The following is a 13,194-nucleotide window of genomic DNA, read 5'->3' as shown; positions in this document are numbered from 1 at the left end:
AGTATTGTTTTTCATGTGTATGTTTTTAAAAATAAGGTTGAAATTGTGTATATACCTGTGTCATCTTTTCTGTAACTTGTCCTTTTTACGTAATGTGACATTTTCTCATGCCATTAGATATTCTTTAGGAATTCAATTTATATAAACTTTTGCAGAGAAATCTCTATTATATGGGTGTTGAAGGAAACAAGTGATAATATCACAGGGAGTCAGTAAGGAGTCTTGGGGCCTACCCAGGGAAGGCCTCTCTGAGGGGGTGACATTTAAGTTGGCTCTTGAAGAATGAGGAGGAGCGAGGCATGTAAACATCCGAGGAGCAGTGATCCAGGTTGAGGGGGCATTACTGCAAAGCCCTTAGGCATGTTCTAGACCCAGAAAGGGGACCCATGTGTATGACTGTAAGCAAGGAAAGGTTGAAAGCACCAGCTAACCCAGAACCTTGGAGCCTCAGTTAGGACTTTGCAGTGGGAGGTGTGGAAGGGTTTTGACAAGGAGGTGACATCATTCCTGAGACCGGGTGGGACAGGACTGTAGTCATGCAGGGAAGTGGTGGCAGGGGCATGGAGAGAAGCGGACGTATAGGAGATGGGTGTGTGGAGTAGAACTGATTGAATTTGCGAATGGAGTGGACGTGGGGAAGGTTGAAGAGCTGCATTACGGAGCCACATCTTTGGTAAAAATCCTTTGTGGTGATCTTTGAAAATTTGAATCATTTTGTCCATGACACATTTAAAAAATGTTTTTAATTGAGGTGTAATCAACCTGTAGCATAATCAGTTTCAGGTATATTACAGAATGATTCAACATTTGTATATAGCAGTCAGCATTTTAACATTTTATGTGCTTTTTTCTATTTCTCAGCTCTGTCAATAATTGAGATAAGACTTAAAAACTCAATGGAGATTTATTCCTTTTTTATTCAGGTCACATTTCTAGGTTTTAATGAAGAAACAGATGCTGCTCACATACAGGTATGGTTGATTTATTGAACTGGAAAAGACCATGAGAGATTATTTGGAACAAATTTTGAGACCGTGAAATTTGCCTTATTTGCCTAAAATGTACATTCAACTCTTCTGTTAGCATTCCTATTTGAAGCTAAAAGATGACATTTTGAGATCTGCTTTTGAGTGTGCTTTGGGCATTTTCACTTCTAGCATTTTCAGAGTATTCTTGTTACAGAGAGCAGTTTTAGGTTAGGAGACCACAAGTGTGATATATCTGAGAAGGCTGCAAGCCACAGGCTAACTTTCCTTCCATTCTGTGCATAACGTAGAAAGTAAGACTTCTTTTTTATTTTGGATGGCCTTAAAATCTGACTTCCTCAGATTATTATATTTTTAATTGAGATAGTGTTAAATTTAGAAGGTGAAATTTGTAAAAACTAATGATTAGCTAATGCAAAAATTTTAGCCTGATTTTGGCAGGTATTTAGAGAGACTGGTAGTTGAGATTATGATCAGCAAAGGAAAGTTTCACAGTTACATAAAGAGGGTTGAAGCTCTTGCAGATGTGGTAGGCATACTTTTTTTTTATACCTTATGCTGCTTCTTAATATTTGTGGTTGCCACGTGTTTCCTTTTGTGGTAGTAAAATGTCTCCTAATAGAAGAGGTAATACCGTTCACTTCTTTATGAATAATGCATATCAGGCGATAATGAAAATTCTGCCGTGTGTTTTGATTGTGCCCTTGCCTGAAGGAAATAGTTTATTTTTATTTAATTGTTGAAAGTGTATTTGTTTTGAGAGTGTGTGTATATGTGTGCACATGTGTGGGGGAGGGGCAGAGAGAGAATCCCTAACAGGCTTCACACCGTCAGCCCTGATGAAGGGCTTGAACACACCAACTGTGAGATCATGACCTGAGCTGAGACCAAGAGTCAGACGCTTAACTGACTGAGCCACCCAGGCGCCCCTGAAGGAAATAGCTTAGACAGAAGGCGCAAGAGAAGACATATTCCTGAGAACATAAGGCTGAAAAGAGAAGTGTTCTGAGGTATTTTTTTTTTTTTAATGTTTATTTATTTTTGAGACAGAGAGAGACAGAACATGAGCAGGGGAGGGGTAGAGAGAGAGAGGGAGACACAGAATCCGAAGCAGGCTTCAGGATCTGAGGTGTCAGCACAGAGCCGCACTTGGGGCTCGAACTCACGAACTGTGAGATCATGACCTGAGCTGAAGTCAGATGCTTAACCGACTGAGCCACCCAGGTGCCCCCTAAAGTATGTGTCTCGTACTCTAGTTCCTCTTTAAGAGTTACTGATAAAGCCATGTTTATAAAGGAAAGTACTCTTTCAGGGGTCAAAGACATTAATAATTCTTTCACTGGGTTAAATATTTACATAAAAAGGACAAATAAGTAAAATAATAAAATCTATTTTCTTTATATCTTCATACATTTTTCAGTTAAAATCTAATACAATATGTTGGAGAGGAAAGACCGAAAAATAGATTTGTATTTTGCAAATGTGAAACTTAAGCTCCAAGAAGTACATTCTATTGGGAAGAATCTCTCTATATGTATGAAAATTCCATGGTTAACCTGAAGATTGCAGGTTGATATTTGCAGCTAAAAACTCTTAAAAGCCTAATTGTCATGGATTCAGGAGGTACCATGTAAAAATGCTTTGTAGCTTGATATCAGTACTTGAAAAGGCTGCAGAAACAGCAGGTATTACAATATTTTAGTACATTTTATTTTTAAGTTAAATTGATTGTGTATGATAAACTATATTAACTATTTTGAACTGGAAATTATATTAACCAGTGGACCTTATGATTTTCAGACAAAGCCCACATTATAGGAGTCTTAACAAAAGTGTTATGGGGCAGCTGGGTGGTTCAGTCGGTTAAGCGTCTGACTTTGGCTCTGGTCATGATCTCACGGTTCATGAGTTTGAGACCTGAGTCAGGCTTTGCACTGACAGTACAAAGCTTGCTTGGGATTCTCTCTCTCTCCCCCTCTCTCTGCCCCTTCTGCATGCGTGCTCTCTCTCTCTCTCAAATAAACTTTAAAAATTTTTTTTCTTAAAGTGTTATTTACTGTATCGTTTTAAATTAGGATTTAGCTGCAGTTTCTTTGGAACTTCCAGATCTTCTGAATTCACTGCACTTCTGCAGTCTAAATGAAAATGAAATTATTTGTATGAAGGATATAAATAAATCATCAGATGGAAACAATGGTTCTCCAAGTCAGGTAACTTTTATATATAATTTCTAATGAGTTTTTCAGGGCAAATTTTACAATGACACTTGATGGACAGTATTAAACTTTTAAATGCTTCAAGTTTCTTTTTTTTTTAAATGCTGTCTCAAGGAGATACTATTTATAAGAAACATAACTCATGAAGCTTTGAAATTACTGAAGGATTGAATAACTTTGGCGATAGCTTTCAATTAGATTTTTCATGTGTGAAGTTCCCTAAATGATAATGCCCAGTACATATTAATTTGTTTTAGAAAATACATTTCTGGGTTTCTTGAATTTCTTCTACCTTTGTATAAACTATAGGCACTTTCCCCTTTTATGACCATTTCCAAATTTATATAAATATTGTGTTTTAGAGAACATACTTTAACTTGTTTTCTGGCTAAAAAAATTCAGTGTAAAGTGGACATTGGAAGACATGTTCTTTATTTGTATATAAAATGTCACCATTTCAGACAGGTAGGTAGTTTTATAACCTTCAGCTTTCAGTTCTTTACTAAGTATTATTTTGTCAATAATACATCAAAGATAAATGCTTTGCATTTTTTACCTCCTAAAAATTGAGTTAGTGGGTTTAAAATTTGAGTTACTTATTATTCCAAGTATTAAAAAACTACAGTGTTCATATGGAGGTCTACAGATAACAATAGAACTGCTTGCCTCATTTCCTTAATTATATTCTTCATTTATATTTACTTTGTTTTATTTGCTAGGATTACAAGAGGTGATTAGCTATTTAGTTTCCACCTTTTCCAATAAGTCATTTGTCAATATTTGCGTTTTTTAAGATAATATATATGGAAAAAATCTGATGACTTAGATTCCTAATCAAAGCTGTAAACGTCATGCATGGTAAATTGTAAAACTAGGGGAATTTAGGTCAAAGGAGGGGAAGATTCTTTTATAAGAGGAGAGAAGGTGGTATCAGGCTGGAAGCCACTGTAAAATGGGATACAAAAATAGAACAGAACCTGGTTCTTGCCTTCATGCAGTTTACAGTGTAGTTGGTGAGCTAGGTTAATGAGCAAGGGAACTCCTAGGGCTTATAGTAATATAGGAAAGCATAATTGCCAAGGGTATGGGTGGTAAGTTCTGTAACATTTAAGGAGCTAGAGGAGGTGGAATTTGAATGCCGGATGGGAGAAAGATTGGGAGGAAAAGAGATTGGGAAGTGAGAAATGTAGAGAAAGAATGAAGAAAAGAATTAAACAGTACAAAATCAGGGAGCCTTCCAGGATCCATGCATTTCTTTTTTTCCCGAGATTGTGTTATTTCTAGACTTCACTTTCCAGATACTGTGCTTTGTTTGTATAATACGTGTTGAAATTAAAATTATTTTTTCTCATCTTTCATCTTCCCCCCCAAGAGTCACCATTCTGGAATGCTCTGTGTCATGAGAGTGTCACCTACATTACCAAGGCTCAGAATTGATTTTATCTTTAGCCTGCTAAGTAAATACGCTACTGGTATAAGATATACCCTGGACGCATACTTGCATCAGAAGCGCCAACTTGAGACTGCTCAGGAAGATGAGGACGACACCAACCAGTCCGTGTCTTCCATAGAGGATGACTTTGTCACTGCTTTTGAGCACTTAGAGGAAGAAGAGCCCTTAAAGCCATTTACTGATGGTTTGTTCTTTACTAGACTTTCTCTTGAAATAGGAAATTAAAGTCTGATGTTCGGTTTTAAAAGTTTTAAGGCTGCCTGTTCCAATGAAATTTATTTTGAAATTTGATACCGTTTAAGCATTTTACCTGTTTTGTTTTTTTGATTGTGCAAGGAATTTTTCTTATGATTTTTAAGTTCGTTGTTACCTGGTTTTTAGTTTTGCTATTTCTGTTCTTATTTTGGTAGTACTGTTCAAGCAGTGTTTGCTTCATTACATTAAGTGTTTGGACCATGCCTGGGTTCAAATTTGAGAAGGGTTAGCTGGCAGAGGGACGATATTAGTGTTTCTAACACACAGCGACAAGAAACTTAGCATTTTGTAGACCCAGATATTCCCATGTGTGAGGTAAAATGAAATTATGTTAGTGAAAGGTGTATTTGCTCTCAAATTCATTTGGGAGGAATCTGCTAAACCACAGAGTGTAGAAGTCATTTATGTTACAAATAAATATTTCATGCTTAAAGTCTACTTATTCCCATTGATGTGAATTAATTTTTAAAAGATTCTGTTCAAGAATAATTTGATCACTTTATTCTTTTCCTATAGGAATAAACATTGCTGCACTAAAGAGCCAGTGTGATGCTGCTTCACAGACTTCTTCTGGTCACCATCTAGAAACCCATGATTTAAGAATTCTGGTTAGCTCTGGGAGGCAGAAGTCATTGGCTAAACCTTCAACTTCCTTAATAAATATGCTGGGACATAAAGAACTACCTTCTGTGAAAACTTCAGTCACAACATTAATTTCTGAGCCTTGGATCCAAAAGAGTTTCTATAGATCATCTAATGCTTCAGATAAAGGTAGTGATACACAGAAAATGTTTTTTTCTTCTTCTCCTGCCTATTCCTCTGAATCTGAATGCTCAAGTCCAAGTCCTGTTATTTTCTTGGATGAAGAAGGATATCAAAAAAGTTTAAAAGCAAAACTTGAGTTACCTAAAATTCCCGTGATGAAAGATGATATAGAGGATTCAGACTCAGAAGTAAGTGAATTTTTTGATAGTTTTGATCAGTTTGATGAGTTAGAACAAACTTTAGAGACTTCTTGTCCATTTCTAAAAGATCCTGTTGTAGGGAAGCCGTCGCAAAAGAAAGGACACAAACATGAAAAATCTTGTTCTGTAACTACTACTATGAATCCTCAAAAATTCAAGTTTGAGCGTCCAGCTCTCCCAGCTAACGTTAGAAAGCCAACTCCTCGTAAACCAGAATCCCCTTACAGTAATCTGTGTGATGCCCCGGATTCACCTCGCCCAGTGAAGGCGTCAGGGGAGGACAGTGGTTTGTTTAGCCCTATTCGATCCTCTGCCTTTAGCCCTCTTGGAGGTTGTACTCCTGCTGAATGTTTCTGCCAAACAGATATTGGTGGAGATAGGATTCATGAAGATCATGATTCTGTTTATTACACCTATGAGGATTATGCAAATAGCATCTCATGTAAGGTTCTGGGCTCTGTTCTTCATACCCAACATACTAATGCCACATCAAACATTAATAGCATTAAGAAGGGAGAAAATAAAACCATAGCTCTTCACAGTGGAAACCTTGATCAAAAAAGTAAATCTAAAAGTAAATCCTTGATGATTAAAGATACTATTCAGAAATTTGCCTCGGACCTTGTGGAAAAAAGTTTTGGCAGTGCATTTAAAGACTTACAGAAAGGAGTCTCTTCGTGTACCAATGCGTTGTGTCACCTGGCTATCAAATTGACATCCTCTGTTTTTCAGATGGCATTTAACGAACTGAGAAGGCAGTGTGCGTTTTCACTGAGAGAACGTGCTGTTAGTGGTCTGGCTAATTTTTTGGTGAGTGAAGCTTTATCAAATGCTTTCAGGGATTTACAGTATGTAAAAAAGCAGATATTCACAAACACAGTCGCTCGGTTTGCTGCGGATCTTGCTGAAGAGCTTGTTTTTGAAGGCATCATGGAGGTGTGTCAGTTTTCCTGTCCCCCAACACCCGCATCTCCACAGTGTTGGCCGTTTGACTATGAAGACAAAGCAGTGAAGTCCTATGCAAAAGACCTGTCTGAGTCTGTATTACAGGAAGCGTTCATCGAGCTTTCACAAGCCGGCGTGACCTTCTCAACCAAGGCAGCAGTTAGTGTTTCCACAGATGCCATAAAGGATGCCAGTGCAGGAAATTTAGCGCCGCCGACACAGACCTCCACGTTTTCCCCTGCTTTTAACAACCAGACCCTTACGGAGACAAAACCCGTGCAGGAACATAAAAAGGAATACACAGTACAGCAGGCCTTGTTTTGTACTTCTGGAATTGTTACTTCGATACCAGTACCCTTGGCAGGAAGTGCCCTTCTCCCATATCATATTTCATCTAATGTATATCAGTCAAAATCTCGTCGGTCATCGGATGATAGTAATTTGAATGGCGATTCTATCCAGACATGTGTTACCACAAAAAACAAAGACGAGGAAGTAGCGTGTCTCAGAAATATTTGTTTACCCTCAGACCACAATCCAGGTAACCAGAATGATTTTAAACCAACTAATGATGCTGCTGAAGTGCAGAGCTCTTCAAAATTAACAAGTGATCCTGTGATTATTAACAACTTTTCTGCAGCAATGGTGCATACGATTGTAAATGAAACTTTAGAGTCAATGACATCATTCAAATGTACAAAAACAGTTGATGAACAAACAGATGGTGTAACTAAAACAGTAAAGGGAGAAACCCTTCCTTTCTGTTCTGATCAAGCAACAGTGCAACAGAGCGAAGTTAGCAATAAGGATATGTTTGCTGATCGATTATCTAAATCTATTATTAAACATTCCATCGATAAAAGCAAATCGGCGATCTCAAATGTAGATAAAAATGCTGAACGCAAGGAAGACTTGCTTGTTCCTGGAGAAGAGTCACAGTTGACCTTGGAAAAGTTCCCCAAATTTCTCGATGCTCAAGATCACTTAACCCCCTGTTCACTTTCAGTAGGAAAGGACTGTGTTCCAGAATGTAAAGGTTCTATAGCTCATGGATTTTCTTTAGAGACACCGCAACCTAGTCCGACAATTGTGGGTCAGAAACCTGATTTGAAGGAAGTTGCTAAAGACAAATCCATGAAAAAGGATAATTTGAATAATGCAGCACTTGAGCCCTTGTGTTTTGGTCAAGACCACCCTTGTCCTCATTCACATACTTTCTCCTCTACAGTGCTTACGTGTGTAGATGGTTTGCACGTGGAAGATAAACAGAAGATTAGAGACGGCAATGTGATACCCGATACTCCTCCATCCACTCCTCTAGTACCATCCCAGGCTGGTTCTGAATGGGATATCAAGAAGTTAACCAAAAAGCTCAAGGGGGAATTGGCAAAAGAATTCGCACCTGCTACACCACCCTCTACACCTCACAACTCATCTGTTGGTAGTTTGTCTGAAAGTGAACAAAATACTATAGAAAAAGAAGAGTTCATGTTGAAACTCATGCGATCTCTTTCAGAAGAAGTGGAAAGCAGTGAAGACGAAGAACATCCGGAAGTGGATGTGAAGTCAGAGCACTCAGGGAAGAAAGTTCAGTTTGCGGAATCGTTAGCTACGCACATCATTTCTCTGGCCACAGAAATGGCAGCTTCCCATTTAGATAATAAAGTAACTCAGGAACCCAAGGTTAAAAGCCCTTGCTTAACTGTGAAGAGTCAAAGAAGTGTGTCACCTACTGCTTTAAGTCACTCAGAGGAAAACTTACAAATATTACGCAATTTTGCAGGTGACCTGGCAGCAGAAGTCATTACGGAGGCTGAGAAAATAGCAAAAGTTAGAAGCTGTGTGCTTTTCAGGCAAAGGAGGAATAGTTGTTACGTGGACGGTGGCCGAGACGATAGATCAGAAGAGAAGTTGGAGATGGAGGCTCTGGCAGACCCCAAAGAAGTAGATCCGTCCAGTCTTTCATTACCACCAAGTTCTTGTGTGTCTGGTCTGACGTACAAGTATCCCAGCTGTGAAAGCGTGACAGACGAATATGCAGGTCACATTATCCAAGTGCTCAAACAGGAAGGTGGTAATAGTGAGTTAATAATGGATCAGTATGCCAATAGACTTGCCTATCGATCTGTTAAGTCGGGGTTACGAGAAGCAGCGAAGGCAGCCCAAATGAAGTGCAGCTCAAAAATGTTCTCCGTGCAGAGCTCACAGGTGACAACCAAGAACGACCTCTTAATATTCTTGAATAAAGAACACCACCAAGAAGTAGATCACGAACGACAAAGTAAAAGAAGTGGAGTTTACCTTTGCAAAAATAAAACTTGTGAATGGACGCTGGATACATACAAAAATGACTGCTCTGAACTGTATAGTTTTTCAGCCTCTCTTGCTCACAGCATAACAAGAGATGTTAAAAAAGAGCTGACAGTGTCTACAGTTGGCTTGCCAAAATCCTTAACAGATTCTTGCCTTTATGAAAAGTCTGGACGTGATGAAGAAACCAGGTTGCCCGCTGAGCCAGAATTTCCTCAGGCTCTTCAGCCTTCCCCGCAAAATCACAGATTTTACCACAGTACAGGCAGCTTAAATGGGTTTGGTTATGGAGAGAGTGTGGTTCAAGCTATAGAACAGTATGCGAAAAAAGTAGTGGATGATACCTTAGAGCTCAGTTTAGGATCTGCAGTTTTCCATGCATCTGAGTCCACAAAAGCAGCTGATAGGGTCACTTATGCAGAAAAGTTGTCACCTCTTATAAGTCAACCCTGCAGATATTGTGACCGTAAAGAACTGCATGATTGCACTGGAAATTCATCTCAACATGTTTCCAGGCAGGATTCACTTGCTACTAGTCAGCCAGCTTCTAAATCAAAACTTAGCAACATCTATCAGGAATCTAGAATTTTTCATCTTGATGTCCCACAAATTCATGTTGGTCTTGATAAGAAGACAGTGCTTGCTGAGAAGATAGTTGCTGAAGCTATTGAAAAAGCAGAGAGGGAACTGAGCAATACCAGTCTGGTGGCTGATAGCGGGATTGGACAGGATGGCGTTAGCTTTGCTGAAAGCCTTACCACAGAAATAATGACGTCGGCGATGACCAATGTTGGACGTGCTGTTAGCAGGTGAGTCTCAGATTTCTTTTGGGTCTTAGGATAAAATGAAACGTTAAACTTGATCATATGGGTCTTAGGTCCTGTTCCAAAAGGTACAATTATTTTTAACCCCTAAGTTAACAAAAAATTTTCCATACTACATTTGTGTATTGTTTCATATCCCGTACGTTACTCCTCGTCTATGTTGTCTCATTTTTTCCCCAGCAGCCCTCTGAGGGGAGGTGTTAACCATCTCCCAAGCTGGAAAAAGAAGCTTAGGGAGGATGGTCACCTTGCCTCGTTCACAGAGCTACGAAGTAGGTAAAGCTGGATTGAAGGAACAGCTGGAGGGTTTTATACAGCAAATGTATAAAGCAAATGATAACCAACTACTCTGAGATTAAATTTTTTTATAGTGTTTTATTTTTTTCTCTTCACAAAGGTAAGTTTTCTTATAAAGAACATAATTTAACCAATCGCTGTGAGGAAGAAAGCTTTAAAAACTCTCCAAAGATTTTCACTGCTGCTATCACTTCTTTTTTTTTTTTTTTAAGATTCTTTTTTTAATGTTTATTGTATTTACTTTTGTTGGGGGGAGACAGAGAGTGAGCAGGGGAGGGGAGAGAGAGACAGACAGACAGACAGACAGACAGACAGAGAGAGACAGTATCTGAAGCAGGCTCCAGGCTCCGAGCTGTCAGCACAGAGCCCAACACGGGTCTCCAGCTCACAAACCGCGAGATCATGACCTGAGCTGAAGTCGACGCTTAACCCACTGAGCCACCCAGGCGCCCCTCCCTTCTCTTGATAGGCCCCTATCTAAGGGGACATTTCTAAGAGCCTCACAGGGTCTTGTGCTGTGTCTTGTGCTCAGAGACTCTGACACCTGAGTTCAGATTTGCGCTTTTAACCTTTTTTGCCTCCCTGGGAAGCATCAGGATCATCACTGTTATTAGTTGGTAGGATTTTGTTAGTCCCATTGAAAAGAGAAAGTTCCTAGAGTCGGGGTGGGATTTAATGGAGTCACAGGATTTTCTCAGATTTTTTAGTGGCTTTTGTCAAAGCCGTGGCAATGTCTGTCTCTCTTCTTAGCCATCTTAAAATAGGGAGATGGTTTGGTGAGGACCTTGGACTGCAGTTGTTCCATAGCATCCTCTTGAGCTGTTTCTGGGCGGTCCCTACCAGGCAGCCTCCTTTCTCCTAGAGCAGGAGTTGGCACACTATAACCCACGGGCCAGATCTGGCCACTGCTTTTTGTTTTATTTGTAATCATCTGTGAGCTAAGACTGGTGTTTACATTTCCTCGGTGGTTGATAAATCAAAAGAATACTATTTTGTGACGTGAAAATTATATGAAATTCAAATTTTATGTTTCTCAATAAAGTTATGTTGGGACACAGCTGTGCTCATTCATTTATGTATTGTCCGTGGCTGATTCCATGCTTTAGTTGCAGAATTGAGTAGTTGGAATAGAGATCTGTGGCCAACAGTGCCTAAGTGTTTGCTCTTTGGCCCTTTACGGTAAAAATTTGCAAACTTTTGTCCTAGACCTGCACTTTCTTTGTTCGTGATTACCTATCAGTTCTTAATATGATGATAGACATATAAGAAGTGGTTAATAAATATATGGACAAACAAGTTGTAGTACACTAGGCTTTTCTACCCCTGTAGCAACCTTCCTCAAATAAAATTAGCCTCAGACTATTTTAAATGTTTCTCCCTGTGCCCCTCCCCAGGCCTGTGGGAGAAAAAGAGACTCACCTCTAGATTGGAGTCTCTAAGACATCCCTCGAGAGCCTGGCAAATGCTATTGACAGCTCAGTATTTTCACTTTCCCTTCCTACTCCCTTGGGTGAGTAAGTCAGCCCTTGGACTTGTTCATATAAGTTGGTGCTGTCTATTCCAACGTTTTGTCAAGGCCAGTGGAATACTGCTTTGTCTTTCTTTTCCCTTTTCTCTTCTTTTCTTAATAACTGGGCTAGGATTCTGTAAGTGCTGATCGTTAAAAGTTGACTCTAGTGTGTATAGTGTGCTGTTTCCCAGTTTCTGTTTCTGATGTTAAAATGGTTTGCCTTTGAAGCTTTAAGGGGGATTCATTCAGATGGATTATTTTTAAAGGTATCGTTTGGATTCTTTCACTAGTGTCCCCTTTCTTGCAAATGTTTGATTCATGAAAATAACCATAAATATTTCACAGAGTTATAATGTACAGAAGGGTGGTATGTGAGTATTAAATGGGGAATTATATGGTAGTGCATTTTTAGAAGAGCAAACATCTAAACTGTATTCTGAGCTGTTATTTATGAGCCAGAATAACTCAGCAGTCATTAAAACTCTTCTCTGGACCTCATCTAGTGGGTCATTTCAGCCAAAAAACCATTAGATTGTGGCACATTCCAGAGAAGTGTTAAAAAAAAAGAACAAAGGAGTGCTCCATTATGGCTCAAAACTGTAATGTGCCTGTCCACTAAAATTCTGGTTGCTGTATCTTAAATATAAAATGAGGATAGCCCCCAAGGGGGTGGGCAGTTCAGGATCTATCCCAGGTACTGGGAATACAGAAATAAGTAAGACGGTCAAAGATACATGTTCTCTGGAGCTTATGTTCCAATGGAATAAGACAAAGAAGTAAAATACGAAATATGTCACAGAGTGATAAGGGCTTTGGAGGAAAACTAAAAGAAGAGAGGTGGGTAGAGGTGGGGTGGGGTGGGGTGACGATGGATGGTGGTGGTCAGTGGCAGCAGGTGGGGATGGTGGGCAGTAGCTAGGGAAGCAACACTGAGTAACATTTGAGCAAAGAGCCCAGGGTGAAGAGAGAAGAAGTCATGTGGGAATTGGTACCAGACAAAGGGGTAGGATTGTGCATGTTGGGGAAATAGCACAGAGGCTGCATGGCTGACGTTGGTGAGCTGGGGAGAGTAAGAGGTGAAACAAGATGGAGGGAATGACGAGAGGGAATCATACCAGCAAGTATAAGGATCTGGGCTCTGATCGGTGAGAGGCCACCAGAAGGTTTTGATCAAAAGACTAACATTTTTCCTCATCATCTTTAAAAATAGAATTTTTAAACTGTTAAGTTGAGAACAAAATATAGAGTGGGCAGCTGGGGTAATTGAATAGTGAATGGCCTTTCTTGTGAAGATGGAATAAAAATGTTAATGTCTCTTCTTCATTGAAAAAAATAATGAGAAGGGTTATGATCCGTGCTCAAAATTTTAAAGAGATCTGGCTGGTTTGACTGTAGGCTTGATTGACAGTAGTTGAATTCCTCAAACTGCTTTT

The 13,194-nt window shown here is 39.4% G+C and overlaps 1 protein-coding gene across 10 annotated transcripts in view; it reads left to right on the top strand.

The window, feature by feature from the left end:
* The window catches only part of AKAP11 (A-kinase anchoring protein 11), a 50,680-nt gene that overhangs the window by 21,316 nt on the left and 16,170 nt on the right, over nucleotides 1-13,194 (top strand). For 9 of the 10 annotated variants that reach the window (XM_047860137.1, XM_047859546.1, XM_047859615.1 and 6 more), the window contains 4 exons: nucleotides 924-971; nucleotides 3,062-3,196; nucleotides 4,575-4,839; nucleotides 5,427-9,939. In XM_047860137.1, the coding sequence (XP_047716093.1) occupies nucleotides 924-971; nucleotides 3,062-3,196; nucleotides 4,575-4,839; nucleotides 5,427-9,939 (4,961 nt within the window). Of the gene's footprint in view, nucleotides 1-923; nucleotides 972-1,775; nucleotides 1,997-3,061; nucleotides 3,197-4,574; nucleotides 4,840-5,426; nucleotides 9,940-13,194 lie in introns of those variants that run through there. The other variant, XM_047860212.1, reaches the window with a different exon arrangement.

Source organism: Prionailurus viverrinus, chromosome A1 (assembly GCF_022837055.1).
Source record: "Prionailurus viverrinus isolate Anna chromosome A1, UM_Priviv_1.0, whole genome shotgun sequence".
In the NCBI taxonomy this organism is placed as follows: domain Eukaryota; kingdom Metazoa; phylum Chordata; class Mammalia; order Carnivora; family Felidae; genus Prionailurus; species Prionailurus viverrinus.
This window is presented reverse-complemented; position numbering and strand designations above follow the sequence as displayed.